Here is a 25,475-nt window from a genome sequence, read left to right as displayed (position 1 = left end):
AAGATACTTGTATAGGTACTTATCATCTAACATTCAACAAAGTTCAAACGTAAGCTACTATATCTACACCAAATGCATACAGCACATGTTCCACATCGTTGATAATTCATCATCAGCACCATTATCAATATCTCCACCATGTATAATATCTATTAAATAAATTGTTCTAGTATTTTAAATATCATATAGATGTCAAACACAACCCAGTAATATAGCAAACTTTAGCAACAGACTTCACCAACAACTTCATTTCAATAGTATTCAAAAGACTTAGAATCTAGGGAAAACCAATGAATTGATTAATAGGCACCGATGCGTTAACTAGCACTTGCCTGTTGTATTATATAGAGCAATATAATAACAGCATATTGTTACAAAAACATAATAGCACTGTATTCGGTGGGAGAGAGGATATTCCTAGATATTATAATATACAATCATTATGTTACTATAGATAATTATAAGCATTTATCTATTTTCTCTAACATGCCCCCTCAAACAAAGGGGTGTGGGACACAAACCAAGTTTGCCTCGTAATATCGTGAATTGAGTATGTGTCAAAGCCTTAGTTAGACAGTCTGCAACCTGAGACGTTGAAGGAACATATCTAACATCGATGGCTCCTGAGAGAACTTGATCGCAAATGAAGTGAACATCAACTTCCACATGTTTGCTCCGAGCATGCTGGACTGGATTTGATGCGAGGGCGCTAGCGCTAAGATTATCACACTAGATAACTGATGGTTGTCAAAGCATGAGACCAAGCTCAAAGAGTAATGAATTTAGCCACTTAACTTCTACAACTCCATCAGCTAGTGCCCTGTATTCGGACTTAGTACTTGATCGAGAGATGACCCGTTGTTTGTGAGATGACCATAAGACTAAGGTCCCTCCCAAATATACACACAGTCTTGCCATAGACTTCTTATCATCAACATCAGTTGCCCAATCTGCATCGGTAAAAGCCATCAACCAAAATGAATTTAAGGGTTTAACATGCAGCCCAAAATGATAGGTTCCCTTGAGGTATCGCAGGATCCTTTTGACACCTTGAAAATGCACTGTAGTGGGACGAGAGAGGAATTGACTCAGCTTGTTGACCGAATAAGCGATATCGGGTCTCATTGAGGTTAAGTACTGAAGTGAGCCAATTGCTTTCTGATAAAGAGAGGGGTTTGTCATGAGTTCACCGTCAGAAATAGAAAAGGATCTGCCAGTGACCATAGGTGTGGGGACAGGTGCACAATCAAGCATGTTAAATTTCTTTAGCAGATCTAAGACATACTTGCCTTGGTTCAAGTAAAGACCTGAAGCATCTCGATATATTTCCAGTCCAAGAAAATAGTACAAAGGTCCCAAATCTTTCAGTGCAAACATTCGATTTAACTTGTCAATGAATTGTCAGACATACCTTTGATCATTACCAGTAACGAGTACATCATCGACATAGACCAAAATGAACACTGTGAGACAATGGCTTTGAAGGAAAAACAAGGAGATATCACTCTTTGCGTTTTGGAACCCCACTGTATCAAGGTATGTCGTAGGCGATCGAACCAGGCACGGGGCGCCTGCTTAAGTCCATAGAGAGCCTTGACGAGCTTGCATACATGATTAGGCCGTCGACGATCTTGGAATCCCTCTGGCTAATGCATGAACACCTCTTTTTGAAGGAAACCATTCAAGAAGGCGTTGTTGACATCTAACTGACGTACTTCCCATCCAAAAGTGACAACAATAGTTAATACCACTCGAATTGTACTCGGCTTAATTACAGGACTAAATGTTTCTCCATAATCAACACCCTGAGCTTGTTGGAAGCCCTTTGCGACTAGTCTTGCCTTGGGTTTAAGAATCGATCCATTGACCTTGAACTTCATTTTGAATACCCATCTATAGTCAACAACTTTTTGAGCATCATGGTAGGGCACTAGGATCCACGTACGGTTCCGTTGGAGAGCATCAAACTCCTCTTTCATGGCTTGCTTCCAGTGTGGAATAGAGAGTGCTTCAGTGACACTCCTGGGTTCAGCCGCTTGAGTGAGAAGCTGAGGGCTTTCAGATGCAAGCAAACCTATAAAGGGATACTTGGGCTTGGATATACCGACTTTGGCCCGTGTTATCATTGGGTGGTGATTTGTTGGCTCCTGAATTGGACCAAGACCAGGGTCCTGAGTTTGGATCTCTGCAGTATCTAGTGACTGGGATTCCAAAGTGCTAGGCTGGTCATGATGTGTTGGGCTTACACCTGGCTCAGTATGTGGAGATGTAGACTGCACAGGAGAGATGGGCTCGGTTGAGACTGCTATTTTGTTACTCAGTGAAGATGGCTTTGGGCATTCATGCTGCTGTGATGATGTGATCTGGATGGGAATATCTGAGATTGCATCACGAATTGAACTACGTCTATTCAGAAAACCTATGTCAAATGGAAAAATAGAGCCGTTGAATATCACATGTCTGGAAACATAAATCCTACTAGTTGCGCTTAAACATTTGAACCCTTTATGTTGTGGAGCTGGTCCAAGGAACACATTTTTGAGAATGAAATTGAAATTTGTGCTCATTGTATGGTTTAAGACATGGGTAACAAGCACACCCAAAAGGTTGCAGAGCTTCATACTCAGGTTCCTTTTTATAGAGTTGAAACAAGGGTGTTCGGCCTTGCAGCACTGGTGTGGGAAGACAATTAATGAGATAGACTGCTGTTTGGAAGGCTTCAATGTCAACTTCCTCTATCAACACCCACTGCAAGAGGCGATACTCATGGCGAACTGAAGAAAACCCCTGATGAGACCCAACCTAGGCGAGAACCAAAGACAGAGCCGAAGAGGAAGGCAAGAGAAAAAGAAAGTAAAGTGAACGAGAGACTCACGGGGTACTAAAGAAGATCGCCGACAAGTCCCAACAAAGATCCACGGCTAGAGGCGAAGATAGAACAAGAGCAAGGCAAAAAGTGATCGAGCAGAGTATAGAGGCAGCAACAGAAAATAAGTTAGGGAGGGGAAAGGGGAAAGAGTTTTTTTTTCCTTTTCTGAAATATGTGATTAAGAAAAATTAAAAATAGTTACGATGATAGGCTCAATCTAGATCAGATGCCGTAGATAAAACATAAAAGGCTTATGAAGACTGTTTCATTTTGGACCAGACACGGTAGATTTGGAATGGACATACAACTACTGGTCTGTATGGAACTAGATGCGGTAGAATTAAAAATGCCTCCTTTTTATCTAAATATAAAAAAATTACAAAATTTTACTTGCATAAGTTATAAAATCAATTAGAAACAGCGTAAATTTTAACCATGTGAAAGGAAAATTAAAAACTAATTAAAACTCATGAACCTAAATTTAAAAAAATTAAAAAATTTTAAAAGCGTAAATTTAAAAAGATTAAAAGTAAAGTAATTGAGCTCCAAACCCTCAATTATCTAAGACCGGATTCGGGTTGGCGAGCAGAGCAACTAGCTCAGCAGACGTGCCTCCTCCGGGGTCGGGTCGCTTTTGGGCTCGGACCAGATGCTCTAATACGTCCGGATAATTTGTTTGTGCCACCGCAACGTTTTTGTGGGTTGGTGTCATTTTGAGTTGGGATTGAGTTATAATAGATTCGTTAAATCGCGGGTGTTTTAATTTTAATTCGAATGAGAATAAAGAAAAGGATGGGGAAATATGACGTCATTGAATGAGGTGAGAATGACGGAAAAGGAGGCCGAATCCCTCGGGTAGCGTTAGCGTTTTCCGCCCACCCACCCTCGCTTTCCTTCCCTATCCCTCCAGTCGGTGTCTACTTATCATTCCAAGCACCCTTGAAACCATTATCAGTTCGTAAGAAAGATGCTACCTCCTCCTGTAAAATTAATTAGCTAATTTAAATAGGTTAAAAAATAAATTAAATTAGTTATTTGTAATAAATATATATTGTCTTTTCTAAAATATTTTTACTAATCAAATGTATTGGTAAAAACTATCATTATTAAAAAGATTACCTTAAAAAAAAGAATAAATATGAAAGATAAAATAGATTTGAGTCTTATATTTAGGATTAAAATAAAGTCAAATGAGATCTTATATTAAAAATCAGAGGTAATATTACAAGTTCAAATTTTGAAAAATATATTTATTAAGAACATGCACTTTAATCTTAATGTATTTGACCTGATAAATGTTAGTCTTACGTACAAATTAATTTATAAAAAACTCTGACTTTACATCAAAAAACCATTATTAAAAGGAAAAACTACAAATAAAAACTCTTGAATATGTAAAATTACAATTTGGGATCCTAAATTTGGAAAATAGAAAATAAGAATCCAGTCCCACTTTTGCAAATATAAAATGTGAGTGAAAATGTAGGAAATGCCCTCAACCAAATGATAAGTTGACTATGAGAAATGACAAGTTCAATTTAGTGAATAACAACTTTAGTAGACCAAATCAAAACTTAGCTGAGAGTATACCAAATGACGAGTTAATTATGGAAAATTATAAGTTCACTTTAGTAAATGATAATTTTAGCAGATCAAATCACAATTTGGCTGAGGGATATTTTAAACATTTCACCTACATTTCATATTTACAAAAGTAAGACCTAGTTCTTATTTGCTGTTTTCCAAATTCAAAATCTCAAATCGTAATTTTATATATTTGGAGGTCATTATTTGTAACTTTCTCTATATTAAAAAGACCTGATCATTTTTTTAATTAAAAGAAAAAAAGGTCACGGTCACGGAAGCACTTGGCTGTGGATCTGGCCTAGCGTCGGTGAAGCGAGTGGTATACACCATCATCGGGTTCTTTTATTACCCAAAGATTCTAATTCTTGGTACGGACGCCATCCCGATACTGTTTCCTCACTTAATTTCTAAAATCTCATATTCTACCTCTACAGATAATTATCGGATCCAATTTGTCCGGAGAATAAAATTGCGAGTAGTAGTATTTCTACAACTAAATTAATTCTGCTATTAAAATACAACGAACCTATATATATGATTTATACCACAGCGGGAAGCTCCCATAATTCTTCAATTACGGTAATTGAAATAACGCATTTAGTAATTGACTTCCACGAAAGAAAATGTTTATTTGCTCTGCATATACAGAAGAACCATAATAAGTTGATGTGGAGAGGAATGCTACAGACGACAGTGCGAACGATGGGGATGTTTTTGGGATATATCGGCACAAGTTGAATGAAGGGGGCGGGTTATTAGGAGATGCGAGATGCGAGAAATTGGTTAGGTTGTTCTTAGGTGTCCGTACACAAGTCAATGAGACTTCCAGGAAGCACCACCGACATGATATAATAATATTATTGATATTGATTATTGTTAATAACAATGGTATTTTTTTTTTGGAAAAAAGGAAAATAATGCAAATTGGGAAAAACAGAGATGCGATGTCAAAGTCAGCTCCAACGGCGCCGGGTCAACGCTGATAGAACTCGCGGTGGCAGCGAACGGTGGACAAGATTTCTATGCTGTGGGCAATGCAGACGGATTCAACTTGCCCTTGTCCATAGCCCCACAAGGCAGCACCGGGTGTGCCCGGATCCACTAAAAGTAATCGGGTCGGATGGGACAGTTATTGCTTGCTTGGCTTTCAATGAGCCGCAGTATTGTTGCACTGGAGATTTTAACACGCCAGAGAAATGCCCGCCCACCCAGTCCCCTCAAGTTTCAAGACGCAGTGTCCTGATGCTTATAGTTACGCTTATAATGTTAAGACCAGCACCCTTACTTGCTTCAGCAAGAAGCAAGCCCAACTATGCCATCACGGTCTGTTCTCAAACAGGGGTATTTGTATGAAATCAAACTATGGTTTAAAAAATAACTTCTAGAGATTAGATTTTGGAAAGAATAGATTTTGAAAGAATAGATTTTCTGAAAAAATGATTCTGATAAAGTGAGAGTGTTTGGATAGTTGTTGTCAGAAGTACTTTTTTATATGTAAAAATTACTAAAAATGACATAAGTTTAAATGATAATTACATATAAGATATATTTCATAATATATGTTTATTTGAAGTAATAAATTTGTTAATAATATATATTTTGGCAACATAATAAATAAGACATAAATAAGACATAAATAAAAAAATTAATACGTATATATATTAATAAAATAAGTAAATATGTTTTTTGTAAAATAATTTATTTTGCCAACAAAAAATATGATTATTTCTTACCAGGAGCTCGGTGAAGAGTGAAGGAAGAAGCAAATAATTGACGCATGCTCTGTGTAATATTCCCTGGACCCACCACCAACGTTCAATAATTTGAAGCAGAAGCAGCTCCTGGTGGCTTTATCCGAAACCATGGTTTCCCCCAAAACCATGGTTTGAGATTTTTATATGGTGTTTGGCAAATTTTTTTCCAAACTATGGTTTGGGAAGATAGGCAAACACCCCCTTAATCTTGTGAGCCAAGGAAAGTCGAAGCTTTATAAAAAAAAATTCGTTCACCGTGTCATCATTATATGTAATACTCGTATACCTACGCACAATATATTATGTATATGTCCACGTGTAAGAATTATAACACTTGTCTTGGCCGCAAGAAACGGTATAATGAAAATAAAAGAAGTCTTTAATTACTTTTGAGCCATCAATTTTATAAAACGTGCCTTGTCATAAGAACACGAAGAAGCATACACACGTGTGTGCATATAAAAGTTCTTTACGCCTTATAGTAATTTAGGTCAAAGCATAATTCAAAGTTTCTTTATAAATATCCAATGCCAAACATTTTGCAGAAAAAATAAAAAAATATTTTGTCAATTACTCATTTCTAGTCTTATTTAGAAGAAAATATTTTTATCCTATTTATACATCATATTAATAAAGATTTTATATAAACGTGCAACTCTTGCTTCTCTTATTATTATATTGTGTAAACTTTTATTGTATTAAAAATTAAAGTGAATGTATTAAATAAAAAAAAATTAAAAAGTTATTAAAATTAGTTCCAGATTACGAGGAAGCGCGTGTGTACACGTCAACCGGGAGTCAGAGCTGGATTATTATCCATATTGTACGTTGGGGGGGGGGGGGGAGTCCATTCCTGCTTTCGACTTTTCCTGATCCCTCCCTAAATGTATCACTTTTCTATTTTTGTGCTAAATTACATTTACGCCAACCTTAATGGCATAATTTTCTTCATTTCGCGTAAAATGATTTTTTTAATGAAAAAGTTATAAAAAGACAAGTAAAAAATGAATTCTTAAAGGCCAAAACTTCCTCTCTTTTTCCAAATATTGTACGCCGTAGCTGCCAAAAATACTAAAATGAAGAAAACTCCCCGGGTCTCCTTTATTTTTTCAGCTATACTCCTAACTAAATATTCTTTGCTTTCTTGCTTGACAAATTTGTAGTTTCTTGCTGACCTTTTCCTTTCTTTCATGGTTGCCCTTAGATCTTCCACTTTGCCTGGTCTGTTGCTCGCTCAGAACGGATCTTCCACCTGATGGATTTGGGTTCAACTTTGGCTCCGCCCGCCCGCTCAACTCATATACACGAAGAGAATCTCGTTGCTGGAAATCCCTCAACTGTTACCGAATCGGATTTCACAAAAGCTCCCTTTTCCCTCCTCCTTGACAGGCATTAACTCACAGATCTCGAGCACGACCGTGCTCTCTTCAAATATTTGGCCCAAGTCCTTCAAGCCATATTGTCATCCTCTACATGGCACGTATTTCAAATGAGGTTTGAAGCTCTGTTGGTCATTGGAAATCAAAGTGCAGGAATGGACGCATAACTACTTACGAGGGCCAATTTGCATCTGATCCAAAATTGAATAAAAATATAAGCACAGATTAATATGAGCTTATATATACTAAAACAAGAATGAATGATCGATATACCAAAGCAATCTATAATAAATAATAACAATCACGATAAATATATAATGATTAGTCTAAATAAAATAAGAAATTATCATGAATGGGAAATGACAAACTGATTATAATCCAATCATCTATAATTATATATTAACGTTAACAAATATCATTATTAATTATTGGATGCGACGCTTGTGACACAAATCCTCCCGCATATAATTGTTTGCGTTTGTCTGTATGAATACCATCGTCATCATCCCCATTATGAATACCATTATCAAGAGAGATATCGATCATATCATGGCCACCAACACAGCTCTTTTCAAGTTTCTGGTGCCGTTACTCTTACTCTTTCCAGGTTTTGCTCTTTCTTGTTTTCCGCTTCAATCCTAAACAGTAATTCCTTCCTTGTTCATCGCTTCATTCCAAGCATAATTCAGAGTCTCTGTTACGCAGTCTTTTTGCTGTGAAGTAAGAAGGCTTTAAAGATTATTGGACTCCCACTCATATATCCCCCTCTCCCTCTCCTGGGTTTTATCCGCAAGATCTCATCTTCTACTATGCAATAAAGACTCCGATCTCATCTGTGTTGTAATATGCAGGAGGGCGTTGTGATGCGAAATTTCATTTTACGAACCAGTGTCCCTACACCATATGGCGCGCCGCAAGCACCGACATGTTGGATGCGGAGCCAGAACTTCCACCGGACGTCCACACAACTTACAGCATGGACGATCGCTGGACCGGCTCCATTTGGGCTCGGACCCAGTGCTCCAACAATGCCTCCTTCTACTTCTCATGCCAAACCGGGGATCGCGGCACCGGCAAACTGTTCTGCGCGGGTCCCCAACCCGCTGACTGTTGGCGGGAATGATTCTCTGAAGAGTACAAGAAGAAGAGATGAAGAAGAAAGTTGTGCACTATGTCTTCAAGACGTGGATAACACTTTCCTTTAGGCTTAATTCGCCTCCACCTATTCCTATTTTTTAGGGTGCAAGTTGGGTTGACCGGTGAATTTCCTTCAGAATATAATGAAAACCCTTAAATATGGATTGCACTTTCAAAATTCAAACAAAGACAACAATGACTTTTGTAAAGTGATAATTTGACTCTATCTCTATGTGCACTCAAAGACAAAGGCAATGAGTTTGATCTTAGTAATTGTGTTGTATATCTCCAAATGAAGTGATGGTGAAGGGTTTATATAGAGCATGGAATGATGCCTTGAAGAGATACCTTTTAGAATAAAAACTTACTAAATAAAAGTCACAACCATATGTTGGTTCATGAACCAACATAATTTAAATAAATACAATGAATTTAGCATGTAGGTTCATTTAATGTTTTAACTTCCTACATGATCTTTTGTTAAATACAATGTATTTAGTATGTAGGTTCATTTAATATTTTAATTTCATACATAACCCTTTATATAAATATATTAATTTATATGAAGACACAGCCCTTCAAATAAATTTATTAATTTATATGAAGATATAACCCCTCATATAATTTATATAAGGACATGACTTTTTAAAAAAAACACATCTTTTCATTTTAAAAATATTCCAACAGTGACTCTCCTCATCCTCGACATCAACAACCCGGTCGTATCCTACGAAGTGAGCCTAGTCCACGGGCAGAACATGAGGGTTCGGATCCAACCCAATGGAGGGACGCTGGTGGACGGATCCGGCCCTTGCCCGGTCGTGGACTGTGCTAGAGATCTTAAGGACGTGTGCCCTTCATTTTTGGTAGCGGCGAACAAGGACGGTCGATGCGTGGGATGTTACGGTGCGTGTGATGCGTTGAAGGATCCCAAATCTTGCTGCGGCGATTGTAGTTGCCAGCCTGATGAGTACTCCGAGAAGAACAAGGAATTGTGTAGTATGGCCCACACCTATCCCGACGATAATAAACCTCCCCAATATCAGTGTAAAGGGGGCTGATAGTGATGACATCACTTTCTGTCCTGTATAGACTCTTGACTCTAGTGCGGCCAGTGATAATATTAAGACATTTTTTTTATAAAGGGAAAATGACAGATAAAGAAGCTCCAAAATGTGAAATGCCAATTTGGGAAGCTAAGGAAATGTAATTACCCATAGGGAAGTCCTTCCCAAATTGGGATTTTGAAATTCAGTGAAATGACAAAAATGCCCTTTGTTCTTTTTTTTTTTTTAAAAAAAACCCAGCCCCTCACCGGTGGCCGGCGACCGGCGACCACCGCCGGCGACTGGCCTCCAGCGGCTGCCGACCGCCTCCGGCCACCGGTGTGGTGGCTGCCGGTGAAGGATTTTTGTGACAAGATTTTTTTTTTTTGGAATAGGATAATATTGGTTCAAAGTGGCGGGGGTGGGATTTGATCCCACAACCCCTTGGCCACTTGGACCAACAAAAATATAAGTTAACTCTTTTACTGTGACTCCAGCTCGTGACAACAATTTATCTGAGGATGACAAGTCTTAATTGAGAAATTTAGACTTGTTATTTCTCAATTAAGACTTGTCATCCTCAGATAAATTGTTGTCACGAGCTGGAGTCACAGTAAAAGAGTTAACTTATATTTTTGTTTGCATTATAAGGTTAAGAAATCTTTGATGGCCCAATGGCCATCCTTTTGTTGGTCCAAGTAGCCAAGGGGTTGTGGGATCAAATCTCACCCCCGCCACTTTGAACCAATATTATCCTATTCCCAAAAAAAAAAATCTTGTCACAAAAATCCTTCACCGGCAGCCACCACACCGGTGGCCGGAGGCGGTCGGCGGCCACCGGAGGCCAGTCGCCGGCGGTGGTCGCCGGTCGCCGGCCACCGGTGAGGGGCTGGGTTTTTTTTTAAAAAAAAAAGAACAAAGGGCATTTTTGTCATTTCACTGAATTTCAAAATCCCAATTTGGGAAGGGCTTCCCTATGGATAATTACATTTCCTTAGCTTCCCAAATTGGCATTTCACATTTTGGAGCTTCTTTATCTGTCATTTTCCCTTTTATAAATTGAGATAAACTCTTTTATATATTTATTTTGTATACTGTAAAAGTACTTTTAAAATCATATTTTTGTTTTTACTCAAACACCCCCTAATAAATACTCACCCATCAAATTAAAAAAATGTGTTTAATTTATAAGTTTTATTTAAAATTTAAGGAAAATTATTCTTTTAATATTTTAACTATTAACTCATTTATAACTTAATTTTTTAATTATGACTTCATACGATTTAATCCCTCGTTTTTTTACCATTAATAAAGTTTGTCCTTTACCGTGATGCCTGTTTTCCTATGCAAGTGCCATGTCATCTCTCGCATCCATGTAAGTGTCATGTCAAATTGTATATGAGCATGAGTAATTTTTTTTATAGAAAAAGACTAATTAAATATTCTTCAATATTATTTAGATTTCAATTTTATTTTTGTGCTGAGAGAGAGTTTGAAATCGCACATCCTCCTCTCCTTGCGTCTTCATCCTGTTGTTCGGACTGTCAAAGAAAGCTCACCTCCATATGGTCGTCTACTTGGGTAGAACATCGTCCTCTTCTTTCCATCGATGGCCTCTCACAATAACTGGGTTAAGTAAGCTGTGGGTTCTATTATTCATTTGGGCATTGAAAAACCGTCCTGATAGAGGTATGGAGGAAATGGATATGAAAATTCCCTCTCTGCACCTTCTACAGGAATGATTTATTAAAAAAATTTCTAAATTAGGAATCACTATGATTTTTAGACGAAGAATTTCTTCTCGGCATCTCGCCTACAGTAATGTTTGATTTGCTGGCACTGGAGTCTTATCACTAACGACTTGTGTCTCTGGTGCGGAGAAGGTCGGCTTTGAGAATCCTATATATAATTTGAAATTAAAACATTAAAAAAAATTAAGATTTATCAACCGAAAAGAAAAATAAAAGGGGGAAAAAAACCAAACCTGCAATTGTAGCAGTGAAGTAGATGATCCATAAGTCAAATCTTTGGATGACTCCAACGTCATCAGTTTCAAACCCTTAGCCATAAGCTCAGAATCATTCGCCAGCAAAGACGAAGTAGCGGTTGTGTATGAACATTCAGGCGCCATCGCCGGCAATGGCAACGACTTAGCATTCAGAGCAACATAAGAATCGAATTTCAGACGTAAAATATGAGCTGACGGTGAAGTAACGATAGAGATATTATAAGAATGACGTGGTGATATGATGGAGGGTCACTATAATTTTCAGATATTACTTCCGGCTGGCTTGTTGACACCACAGTCTCATCATCAGCTTGTTTCTCCGACGGGGAAGGTGGGTTTTCTTCTTCGTGGCGTCTATATTGCACTTCATCCTCTTCATCCCTCTACCAGTAGTCTTTGTTCAGTCACCTGTATTTCACTTCTTTGTTTTTTTCTCTGAAAACCCTACCTTAATTGAATTTTTTTTTTCAATCTTAAATAAATTCCACCTCTCTGACTTGGCACCCACATAAGCAATCAGTAATGCCTTAATAACGTTTGTTCACAGGTTGGACGAGTTGGACTGATTTCGTAATGATAAAAAATTATTTTCTGAAAAAAAGGAAAGATAAGGGACTGAGTTGTAATCGAATCAAAAGTTAAGGGACTGAGTCATAGGAAGTCATAGTTAAAGGATTGAGTTACAAGTGAGTTAAAAGTTAGAAGATTGAAAGAATAATTTTTCCTAAAATTTATCTAAACATTTAATACATTTTTTTCAATTTTATTTTAATTATTTATTCTTTTTTTTAATCATACTCTCTCTTATTATATTTCCCCACACATTTCCTTTCATCTTTTATTTTTCTTATTTATTATAAGGGTATATTTGGAAATAAAATTTTATTTTTAACCTATTTGTGATTTTTAATTATTTTTTATTAACAATTTGTTATCGATAAATTAGTTATTTGAATCTTATAATAAAGATTAGAGGGAGTGATACTAACTTTGGTCCTTAATATAAATGCTAATTTGATATTCAATTTGGTCTTAAATATAAGATCTTAATTCACTGTCTCTTATATTTATCTATTTTTTTAGTTGCATGTATTAAAGATTCCATCAAGTGGTGACTTTGGTTAATACACATGATTCAAATAGCTAACTTAAAAAATTTTCTTAATATATTCAAATTAGTAAATTAACTCTTGCATTAAGGAGTGAATGTGGTAATAAATGAAAAAAAAGAATTCGCTGTATCATGGTAAAATAGAGTGAAATATGTTTATGAACAGAAGAGTGAAATATTAGAAATGTTGATAAAATAAAAGAATATCTGAGACAATAGATAAAGAATGTTAATTACATCAATCATCACCCATAGTATCACATACATTTATTGTTAATCTTCAATCGTATAAAGACCCAGTTGAGTCATGATGGTTGGCAGGTAAAAAGAAAAGTTAGGAGTCATGATAACATAAATAAAAACAATACTCTATACAATAGCACAGTATCATTTTTTGTACGATTATGAAATTTATATCTCTAAGAATATTCACTAAAAGGTATCAGATATTTTTTCTTGTCACCAAGAGTGGAAGATCATTGTTACGGATCATATGACTACGTTTGTAAATTGTGTGCGGCTATTTGTAAACAATGATATATAAATTATTGAATATCAAAGTTCCAGGCCAAAAAAAATATTAAAGTATTAGTATTTTTTTGACTGGCAATTAAAGTATTACTACTTTCGGTCCTTAATATAAGACCTACCCTAATCTACTTTGTCTTTCATGTTTGTTCATTTTTTTCTAAGATAATCTTTCTAATAATGATAGTTCTAACAAACAAACTTGATTGGCAAGGATATTTTATGAAAGACAACACGTATTTATTACAAATAACTAACTTAACTTGTTTTCTTAATCTACTCAAATTAGTTAACTAGCTCTTATATTTAAGTCCGGAGGTAATAGTATTTAATAAATAATTAATAATATATATAATATGTTGCAGTAATTACTTATCAATCTAAAATGATGTTTTAGACTTTTAGCAGTAAAAGAAACATTAGCCCATTATTAGTTCCCCAAAAGAAAAACACACCTTAGCCCATTAGCATTTATTTGTACTCATTAATGTAACGGAAAATTAATTTAATGAGAAAAACACTCTAACCATTTGTTTTTATTCTCTGCATTATGCTCCATCCAATTTTATATGTAAGTTTTAAATAATCGAATCACATTTAACGAACTAGCAATTTAAATTAGTAAAAAAATAATAAATATATCAGAAATATATTTTTTTCTTTAAATTTACTTTTATTTATTAAGAGAATAAGTAAGAGAGGCAATAAATGAAAAAAAAATGATGAAAGAGAACATATAGGGGTAATATTAATGAGAGAGAGTACTAAATACAATCAATTAAGAGTAAAATAAAAAAATAAATACTCAGACAAACTAAAAAATAAAGCTTATATTTTGAATTAGACTCCTCTCTATCCTCTGGTAGCACAACTAAGACAGCGATGGGTTCTCTAGCCTTGCAGGGATGGAGCGGCATAAGTTTTAAGAATTTAAGAGAATGTCATTGTGAGACGAGCCATGACATTTATATAGAGGATTAGAGGGAACCTTTGATACCTAATTAGTTTTAAAAAAATAATAAATATTTTTCTAAATTAGCTAATTAGGTTTTACTTACTTGGTTTTATACTCATCATTTAGCCTTAAATACAAGACCTATCTTATAATATAAATTATATTATAAAATGGGTCTTATATTTAGAATTAAAAAATTTATACTATAAAATAATTCTTATATTTAAATTTGGAAGAGCATCTCTTAGAATGACAATAAAATAATTGGCTATCTCTACCGCCCAAAAAAAAAAAAAAGGCAAAGTAATTTCTCACGCATCAACAAAGACATCCTCACGTTTCAAGTCCCAACTAGCGTTGGCAAAAAGGTTCAACTAGCAATGCCCGCAGCACCACCTAGTGGATTAGCCGGAGTGATCTCCTTCTCAAAACCCGCGCCTTGCTATTGCCAAACGCCTAATTAGCAATTTAGCAACTATTCAAGACACTCAATAATAAAAAGGAAAGGGAAAAGACTGTTTTTAATTCATCAGATGAATAAAAGGAAAGAATAGTGTCAACATTCTTGGCTGTGAAACATCAGCAGCTGTCTATATGCCCGGTCGGGGATGTGGTTAGGTCGATAGTGGAAGATTTCAGCGGGACAATTCCGCTTGACACTCGGAATGTACAAAGCAAGTGAGATTAGGATAACTATCGAAGGCGGCGAATTTTAAATTCAAGCTGTCGTCGAATGTTTGATGTTGCCAATCGCCACATTCTATTCTCATTGATCAAACACACCGTGTCTCTCTATTCTTGGTCTAGGGTTCCTCTGTTTTCCTCGAGAAACTTTTTGGCCTCCCTGTCTCTACTCTCTACCGACCGATACTTCCATTCGGAGCAATGGCAAAGAAGAGAAGAACACCTGAGAAGAAGGGCCTAAAGATAATCCCAATTGATTGTATTCCAAAACATTCTCAACAGCGTCGAAGGACACCACCAAAACGCCGCACTGATTTCTGTGTTTATGCGCAGTCCTGCTTGCCTCTCCAACCCAGGTTGCTTCCTTTCCTCGATTTTATGTCTGTTCTCAATACTCATACCACATTCTAGGAGTTTTCTTGGTTGAACATGTGAAAATTATTTGATTAACCGCCATAAGTCTTGATCCGTCGCCTTGCCTAATCACTGTTAAACATGTTTTGATTTTAAATTCGATTATGTTGACCACCATGGGGATTGAGTAATTGAGTTTATTATCAACAATTTAACTGGTAACTGAATTTCCTTCCAATTGGGATAAAAATCTGGAACTTTTTTCAATTCCTGCTGATTATTGAGGATCATCATGGTTTATCTTATTTTTATGATGCATGCGGTTTAGTCTTCCTTTGCTTCTACGTATACACTGCGTACCCAGCCGGAACCTGTGACCTTTGAGCTTCTATCTATAGATCCAATTTCGCTTCTTTTTGAATTAATTGTAAGTTGTTAGCTATGGATTATTGATGCATAGCTAGTACTGTCATGTGACTCTGAAATACTGCACGTTGAGTTGTTGGAGTAATGTTTATGCCATTTGTAGAATTCATCTAATAAATCGGAAATAATCAATCTTCGCTCTTATTGTAACCATTAAATGATCCAGTCGACACTGTAAAATGCATTCTCGCTCCTTTATTAGTCAAAGGGAGGATGGCTGCTTGTTAGCTTCATTATATTAATGGATGACTTTTCTTTCTGAACGGTCTGGACGCTAGTCTTAAAACATTGATGTATTTATTCAATAATTTTTTTTTCCCATGCTTCCTTGGTTAAGCCAGGAAAAGCAATGCAGTTTAAGACTGTTGCTCTTATAAGTTGAATTTTTTTGGCAACTGTCATGGTGCCGATATCACACTGAATGGTTCAACAGATGCCAGAGTAATCAATAGCAGGCACATCTTAGTGTTCTAGTTGTGGAGTATTTATATGCAGGGTGAGAAGCATTAATAGGGCTTTCAGTTCATAGATAATGATAATGACCTTCAATAACTTCCTGTCTTGGATTAATTAAATGATACAACAACAAGTTTTATCTCATTAGGTGATGTTGGCTATATGGATCACATGACGAATTGTGTTCTATCAACAATCAATTCCTTAGATATGTTGTTAACCAAAAAGTCCGTTCAATGACCTTGTTGAGCATTCTCCTCGGTCTCTCTCTGCTTCTCTTTTTTAAAGGACTCTAAACTGTCTGACCCACCCTTCTCATAAAAGCTTTAAAAAATTACACTCTTGTATTTAAATTCACATGCGCCAATATTTTCTTTTGGGGTTTAAAATGATGACTTCATTGTAATTTGTACACAAGGACTAAACACATCATTGCCTGTAGCACTGATGCCCGTTTTGTCTTCATATCATTGTATTTTGTTACTAAATAATGTTTAACCTTTATTTTGGGCAACATGTTTTGCAGTTTCTTCACATGGTTCATCTTCTGGAGAAGTTAGATTGGACAATGTCTCCGCAAACAGTTTACATGAGGATAGAATGAAAGAACAATTCCTTGAAGATACACTTGTTAAATGCAGTGGTTCTCATAGGGATGAAAATCTTGATGTTCCAGCATCTGAAGTTGAATCGGTTATCCAAGATGAAGCTCTTGACCTTGGCAGCAATAGGTATGTTTTGGATGACCTTTCCTCATGGCTGTGTAAATATATACAAAGTATTGCATCTCCTCCCTCCCTCCCTCTCATTATGTTTATTGAGAATTTAATGTAGGGATGGTAAACGAGGGAAAAATAACACACTCAAGGTATCAGAATCGACACAACAGGAGTCACCTGTTACTGACAGCAATTGTATTACTATAACCCCGGGGAGTGTTGTATGGGCAAAAACATCATGTCAAGTGTGGTGGCCTGCGGAGGCATTTACTCTCATATCCTGCCATGCTGCTTGTTTTCTACTGCTATTTATTACATGCTTGTGATGTATTGGAATAGGAAGTTATGTATTTCGAAGCAAATGAAAAGTAGGATTTCTAAGCCTTGCAGTGTTGAATATTCATGCAGAATCTCTTCTCAGTTTGCCAGAGTAGAAATATTGTATTTTGTTGAATTCAGTTATAGTCACTGATTACCGATTTTCTTTGGCTTCTTTGGTTGCCTCTAGTCTAACTTTCTCTTAACATTAGTCGATACGATGAATTAGTTTACGGCATAGGAGAGGTGAGGTGCTGATGTTTCAACGCCTCCTGTTTTTTTACCCTGACTTCATAACTTGTTTGTGTTTATTTTAAAAAATATTATTTCAGATCATGGAAGAAAGACCCACCTTAGCAGGCCAGACCTGCGATGGACATGTCTTGGTGCAGTTTTATGGGAATCAACCCTGGTAGTGTAGCCTACTTTCAGTATCATGCGAGTTTCATAGATGCGCCTAACATGTTTAAAGATTGAGCTGAATATTACTTTGTCGCTTTATAGTGCTTGGATTGATCCAGTGAAAGATCTTTCAGCATTTGAGGATGAGTTTGGTTCTTTTCTTACCGTTCTGTCTCACATGGAAGTTTATTATTGTTCTCGAGTCCTTCTTTGGGATATTGCATTTTGAAAACACCTTCCTGGAACTGAATCCTGTAGAAAGAGGACTAACAGGAACCTCTTAAAAGAAAAGTCATCCCGCTGCCACCCATAGTTGCTGCCAGGCAGCACGTATTTCATGAGGCATTTTGTGGACCATTTAGTGGAGAAGCTAGTAATTTTCACTGTTCATATCCTTCTACCCTACTTTGTCTTTTGTTTCCCAATCTCTGACCTGTGGAGAAGAGGGGCTGTTGGAGAAATAGGACCTTATTTTTAGCATGGGAGATGGTTCTACCTCCTTTGTTTCTCTTAACCAGTTTTATCAATATCTGATGTCTGTGCTGCATTCCCCCCCCCCCCCCTTTCCGGTCACAGTCTTTTGAAGAAAGGAGCGGTAACCCTGCAAAAGATTTCCAAGATGCTCTAAAACAAGTTTGTTCATATAAAGCAGTTCTGTATGCCCTGACTTAAGCATATTTTGTAGTTGTAGCCTAAAGAATTTTGTGTTTCATTTGTCCTCTTATTTTACCGTAGGCTTTGCAGAGGAAGGAACAACTTATTTCGCACAGCAAGTCCAGTCCCCAAAGGACTGTTCGCTCGGATCTGCAAGATCACTCATGTGGTATAAGATTGCTATTTAACTTTCAAACTAATATCCTTCTCCTTGTCAATGCATTGAAATAATCCTCTTTATTTGAGAACTTCACCACATAATAGCCATGACCAATATTAACTAGGTTAATGACTCCCCTGATAGCCCACATGCTCTGTAGTCTAGATTCCAGAGCTTTGTAGCCAATATATCTTCCCAGGAGTTTAACAATCACAGCCTTCCTCCATGCTTTATAAAGCCTTTTCTTCATTCTTCCAAAAAAAAACCAAAGGTTGGGAAGTTACATTTGGGGTCCTCCACAACCTTACAAGGTCGTTCTTGTGCCTCATCATCAGAATGAGCCTTCTCCGACAAGGAGTCTTCAGATGTATCAGTAGCAGCATCTTCTATTTCCTCATGAGAATCCCCATTTTCTCCATTCCCAGTTCCTTTAAGTTTGTCCGCGAAGGATACACTTCCTTTTTTCCTTTCTGCAACTTTCTCCCCCAGCAAAGGCCAATGACCTTCCAATAGATTACCTTCAGGTCTGATACCTGTATTCTTAATTTTCTTGGAGCTTCTTAGTAAAAGATCATCTTCCTTGCTAGACGGAGGTGTAAGATGCCTTTCCCACGCGAGAGAATCAGAGCATTCGACGCCATTTTCCCCGAGGTTGATGCTTTTCCCTCTTACGATAAGGTTTTAGCCCAGAGAGAGAGAGAGAGATATATATATATGTATGTATGTATGTATATAAATGCTTGGACAGTTGGGCTCGATTCAAAGAGCACTGAAAATTATAAAAAAAAAAAACACGAATAAGAGTTATTTGTTCACAGTATCGACTTACTATTCAGGTTGATGACTGTCCTTTGGTCTTTAACAGTGAAAAAAAAAGCACTTAGATTATTTTTTGCTTGAGAAAAAGACAATAAAATACCCTAAAATTTGCTAAAAGACAAGTTTGTATAAATGAATTTCAAAGTTTCAATTCATGCCTCTTGCACTGTTTGAAAATTTTCAAATCTTGTCAAATCATACAATTGTCCTTCACTGCTTTTTTAAAATAGGGAAAATTTCACTGTAGGACCGCAGAAGACAATTAATATCAAAGAGCCCCCAAAACTTTCTGAAACCTCACTGCAGGACCAAGGGACCAATCTGATATTAATTTTTAGAGTGAGATTACAATAATACCCCTCTTTTTTTATTTTATTATTTATTACTCTTGTGTAGTCAATAGTTATACAAAAATAGTCATTGAAACTTTGAAACAAAAGTTATCAATAGTTAAGATAGAGTAATCAATAGCAATATGAAAATAATTTTTGGGAGTAAGGGCAATATTACATTTTACAATATTTTAAAATTTCAAAATAGTATAATAGGTCTAATTTGAGATTCTAAAATTTATCAACCCTAATTTGTTTTTTAGCATTTTTGAGGATATTTTAGTTTCTTTTTTCCTTTTCGTCATGAGATGTCCTTTATTCATTGCATGATCAAACTATATTTTATTGGATATTAGCCGAAAAAATATAAAATCATATATTAGCACATTGGCTCGTATTTTAAATAAATAATAAATTCACATAGGCCTGCGTTAACATTTACTAATATTCTTTTTATTTTTAGATGGACTTTATACTTAACTTATAAGATTAAATGAATTTATATATTGGGAAATGCCTCCTAAGCAGGCATGCAGATGTGTTTTGAATAACTGTGTATACATACTTGTCCGGCTCTAAATAAAAGACTTAATTATTTTATATTATAAATTATATTGTAAAACAAATCTTATATTTAGGATATTGATAGGCATAAAATGGCTAAAAAAAATCGAGGAAGCATATCAGGGACCTGTAACTACCTCGGTCCGGTAATCTCCACGAAATAGCGTCAGAAATTTCATAGTGACGTGACTGACCCCGGACAACTTGAAGCTTTTATATCGTAGGTCAGAAGCTCGAAATAACATGACGTGGCTGCCAGTCCACCACACCCAGCCTTGCCAGCACAAGCAGTCTCCGGTCGCCCACCTTTGTTTATGTTTCCATGGTTGGACCACACGGATTATCAGGTCAACAGTGAATTGGCATTACTAAGTTACTTAGACCCCACTGAAAGGAAAAATCGAGGAAGACAGAAGGGCGAGATTATTGACTATCTAGAGGAGTCAGTCAGGGAGTTCCAGCGCTTGATATTTATCCCTTAACTATTATTAGTACGTATTATTTATTTACACTGTAAATATTATAAAATAAAACTTATATTTAGAACCAAAAGATTATATAAATTAGCACTAGCCCTCTAACAGCTGAAATGGCAAGTGGAGAAGTAGCATATATGTGTGTGTATACGCACCTAGTACGGTGAAACCAAAGTAATTTGTTCGACGATAAATAATATGCGCAACAGCAAACGAAAAGATCACAGCGATGTTAATTGACAGGGACGAATTTGCAGTAGTATCTAATACTAACTCCGTTCTCTATAAATAAAGTCTTATAATTAGGACTAGATCGGAAGCAGTATAATATTACCACCTGACCTAGATGTCTCTGTAGTTTCGCCCCCGCTGAAGACTACCAACAAGCATTGATCTCCACAACTTAACGTTTTTTTGGGAGGAATACATGAAATTATCATTAATGGGCCATTTCCATGATTGACGGTGTGGGAAACCAGCTATTTTTTCAATATTCGCAACGTGCACGGCAGGATATATGGCTCCACGCATTAAATTTCCATCCTTACTATTCGAAGCGCCGCGGCCTATATATACAGACCCGAACATGAGGCATATATCTCCCATCAAAACACACCACAAATTTAGTACACCAATACATACACTGCACCTCTTATCATGAATACCCGAGTTGTCTTGTGCCTTACTCTGGCCTTCCTCCTCTGTGGGAGCGTTATTGCGTGCAAGAGTGCTTGCGTAGCTTTTGGCAATCTTCAGTATTGCTGCACCGGAGAGCACAACAGTTCAAGCACATGCAAACGCACCAAATACTCCCAGTTTTTCAGCAGTCAGTGTCCTGAAGCTTATAGTTTCGCTTTCGATGATCTCAAAGGCACCTTTACTTGCAACGGCGGAACTAACTACGCCACCACTTTCTGCCCCCAAGCATAGGAAAATCGGAGCTTCGTTAGTCGTCTACCATGGGATAATAGTTATGCAATTATGTCCAATAATAACATGCGCTTATGTGTGGATGCAGATGAATAATAATGTAGTTTGATTTGATGATGTTGTGCTATATGTGCACAATTACATGAGCTTGTGAAGAACTCATCATATTGGTATATGGGACTAATAGAGTTTCATGGGAACAAAATCAAAATAAGTCGTTTTTATAATTAGTGATATTTGATGATTTGTCAACGGTCATGAACGCAACTATTCTAACTTTGAAGCCATCGGCTAGATGTGTATATTTTTCCACATGCTATCCATCAACTATATGTACTATCACTAAAAAAAAGACCTCTTCTTAATACATAATTATAAAACCATTTTTAAAATGATAACCATGGTAGAAAAAGAATTGAGTTAGAGCGTTAAAATACTACCATGGTTATAAAGAATTTGGCTTATTCCGAAAACATCCCAAGTGGCTTAGGATACATAAAATACCCATGGGCTTAACCACGCATAGAACAAAGCCTCAGGACACAGCAACCACCCACAAGCCCAAAATATCATTCATTCCACAAAGACTTAGGACACAAGAAACATAGCGTGCTCAAAACAGTCCACAAGTCATACACATAAGAGTATCACATACAGCAGAGTCTTATGGCCTTTAGCCATTTTAACAGCATCCCATCAAATACAGTCATCCAAACAAAAGAGAGTATATGTCAACACAGTCGTGGGTCCTAAGATGGCAATATACATAACATTACATGCCTAAACCAAAAGAGGACTACTGGGCTATACTCGCCTATGCCTCTGGTTGCTTCCTTTCTCGCCAAGCCAAATTAGATGGCTCTCCTAAAAAACATTGATGAATAGCGAGGTGAGACGTAAAGTCCCAGTAACCAACTATTAATTTATGACATATACAAGTAGGATGGCAAGTTGGTGAAGTAGTGCTTAAATATAGTTTAAGAAATAAATGGTACTTTAATAGATACAATCACATAAAAAGAGTATATCTCTCCATCCACAACACAAATTCATATAAAAGTATATATATGCAACAACACAATGAAATATACCCTCCCATCACCTTACTCCTCCTTATGACTCCTTAACAAGAACCCAGGCTTTCTGTGCTGAGTAACCCGGCCAAAGGTCACCCCACTCACATCAAGCAATGGGCCCCCTCCTGTACCTACACCGTCCAAAAATAGACTATGATGCAAGAGGTGTCTACCCAAGAGTTCGTTCTCAATTATAGGCCAAGGAAAAGGAGGAACTATAGGGGTCTAACAAAAAGGCCAAACACTGGGATCCGTAGTGTAGGCATGCCGCGCGGGCTTCAAGAACAATTATCCTCCACATAACAAAATCCCAACCTCCACATATGAACCCCATGCATAGTCACAATATATATATATATATATTAAAAATCTCATAATTTTTCAAAGTAAAATGATATAATTTCAAACAAAGTATGACACATTTTCATCATTTTTTTCAATAACATAATATTAGCATATTAAATTCAGCACCACAAGAAAACAAAATTTACAATAAAGCACAACTCAAGCATACTTAAATCAACATACTTCTCACTTCACCAAAATTTGTCATATAAGAAAATATACACTTTATTCACAGGTATAATTTCACAAATTAACTTGAGAAAATAAAAACATAATAAACACCTTACAATCAAAAGCATGTATATAAAATAAATTAACCCCGGTTACCTGTACTCCAAGCTTAACCTCACAACTTGAGAAATAAGAGTACAAATTACAGACTCCGAAGTACAGGATAATATACAAATAATGTAAATACAATTTAATATACATACCAATAAATAACTTAAATTACATAAGATTTATTATTATTAATATATATACATATATTTACTATCTACAAATTCTTACTTCAAATAACAATTTTTCTCCACCCAAATAACTCATTTAAATTATAAATATTTATAAAATATTGTTTTTATCTAATATTGTAAGAATCTCAATTTATAACTTAAGTTTTAAGTCTCAAAATTTTTCTAATAATATAGTCTTAACCTATTTTATATTTTAAAACCGATTAAAATATCAACAATATATTAAGTAAACCAAATAAGTTATTTAACTTAAATTTAATCGGTAAAAACATTCTATATATCTTGAATAATACATTTTCCAACTAAAATCTTAGTTTAAAATTCTCAAAACAATCAATAAAAAAATATAAACCAATTAAAATTTCAATAATATATCAAACAACCTAAATAAATTATTTAAATTAGTTTTAATCGGTATAAATATGATATATATCATAAATAACAGATTTTTTAACAAAATAAATTTAATTTTAAATACCAAAAGTAATAAATAGACAAATCTAAATCGATTAAGATTTCTTAATAATATATCTTTAAATTTATACGGTCAAATATTTTCAAAACTCAATACTTACTTTATACCCAAATCACAAAATTTCTCTAAACATTGTAATAATACTGCTAATATAAAGTTCTAAATATATAGAAAATATTCATAAAGAAAATTTAATAGAAAGAAGCGTTTTTATGTACCTAAATGATCTCTCAAAGTTTGTATTACTTTTTGAAATGCTAACACTTCTCTTCTTTTCTCTCGATCTCTCCTTCTATGCCTCTCACTCCCTCTTTCCATTCCCTGCTACCACTCCCTCTTTTTATTCTTCAAATTGCCAACCGTCCACCCCAAATTTTCTACCTTCAATAAATGACCTCCCTAAAATTCTTCTCTTTTGTAAATGTCTCTTCTCATTTTCTTCCTTCCGTCGATGGTCTCGCCCCATAATTCTTCTTCCTCTTAAATGGGATCAGCTTTTCCACCAAATTCGGTGGAAAAGCTGAATGCCTTGGTTTTTTTTTAATAAAGCATTATTATTTTATAATAAAATATTATTTTATATTATTTAATTAATATATATTTTTAATATTTAGGACGTTGCAATCACAATTATATAAAGAAATTAAACATATATAGGTCAACTTTTTTTTTTTTTAACAATTGATGCGTAAATAAAAATATATTACCTCCGATCCTTAATATAAGGGTTAATTAGTTTGACATTTTACTTTATTTTTCATATTTATTTATTTTTCTAAAAGTAGTCATTTGTAATAGTTACACTTATTAAATGTTCTATCTAATACACATAATCAGTAATGGTATTTTATAAAAGACAATACATATTTATTATAAATAACTAACTTAATTAATTTTTTATATATATTCAAATTAATCTGGTAGCTTTTATATTAAGACGAGATGCAGTACTTTAGATCATTTAAAAAACCAAATAAACAGCTGGCAAAAGAAAAGAAAGCCAAATGAACAGAGAATACGTGTGACAACTGTGCAAAGAGATGCATTTCAATAGTTCAATGGAGACGATGCTTGACCCTATTTCACACACACAAGATATATATACGTGTGATTTTTCTTTTTTTGATACACTGAGATAAATCATCCTTAAGAAATTCATTCATACCATTCCCTACAGAAATCTAAGTTTAAAAATAGTACGTACTGAACCCAGAAGGGATATTTATTTTTAAGTTTTTTCTATTTTTCTTATAGAAAATATAACAGATATAGTTTGATAGAGCTTAACCATCTCAATTTATTGTCTAAATTTAACACTGCAGTTGCTAGTTTTTCATACTTCTTATCCCTGACAGATTTTCCGATATTATTAGCAGTGGCCCAGCAAAAAAAAAAAAAAAGAAGATTTTCCGGTATAAGCAACGTACAGGGCTTCCCA

At 35.5% G+C, this 25,475-nt stretch overlaps 2 protein-coding genes and 1 pseudogene across 2 annotated transcripts; 2 read left to right on the top strand and 1 right to left on the bottom strand.

The window, feature by feature from the left end:
* Positions 1-747: 747 nt before the first annotated feature.
* LOC114757013 (uncharacterized mitochondrial protein AtMg00810-like) lies at positions 748-1,377 on the bottom strand. The gene has a single exon (XM_028946003.1). The coding sequence runs from the start codon at positions 1,375-1,377 to the stop codon at positions 748-750; it is 630 nt and encodes a 209-aa protein (XP_028801836.1).
* Positions 1,378-8,514: 7,137 nt separating this feature from the next.
* LOC114757012 (thaumatin-like protein 1) lies at positions 8,515-9,818 on the top strand (annotated as a pseudogene).
* Positions 9,819-12,021: 2,203 nt separating this feature from the next.
* LOC114757011 (uncharacterized) lies at positions 12,022-18,618 on the top strand. Its single transcript, XM_028946001.1, has 9 exons — positions 12,022-12,111; positions 14,961-15,052; positions 15,341-15,414; positions 16,821-17,025; positions 17,129-17,276; positions 17,664-17,743; positions 17,836-17,878; positions 18,310-18,366; positions 18,469-18,618. The coding sequence occupies exons 1-9, from the start codon at positions 12,022-12,024 to the stop codon at positions 18,616-18,618; spliced, it is 939 nt and encodes a 312-aa protein (XP_028801834.1).
* Positions 18,619-25,475: the final 6,857 nt, after the last annotated feature.

This window comes from Neltuma alba, unplaced genomic scaffold, assembly GCF_004799145.2.
Source record: "Neltuma alba isolate B1F8T4 unplaced genomic scaffold, ASM479914v2 tig00010558_pilon, whole genome shotgun sequence".
Lineage (NCBI taxonomy): Eukaryota > Viridiplantae > Streptophyta > Magnoliopsida > Fabales > Fabaceae > Neltuma > Neltuma alba.
Note: the sequence above shows the minus strand (reverse complement) of the source record. Positions and strands in the feature narration are given on the sequence as shown.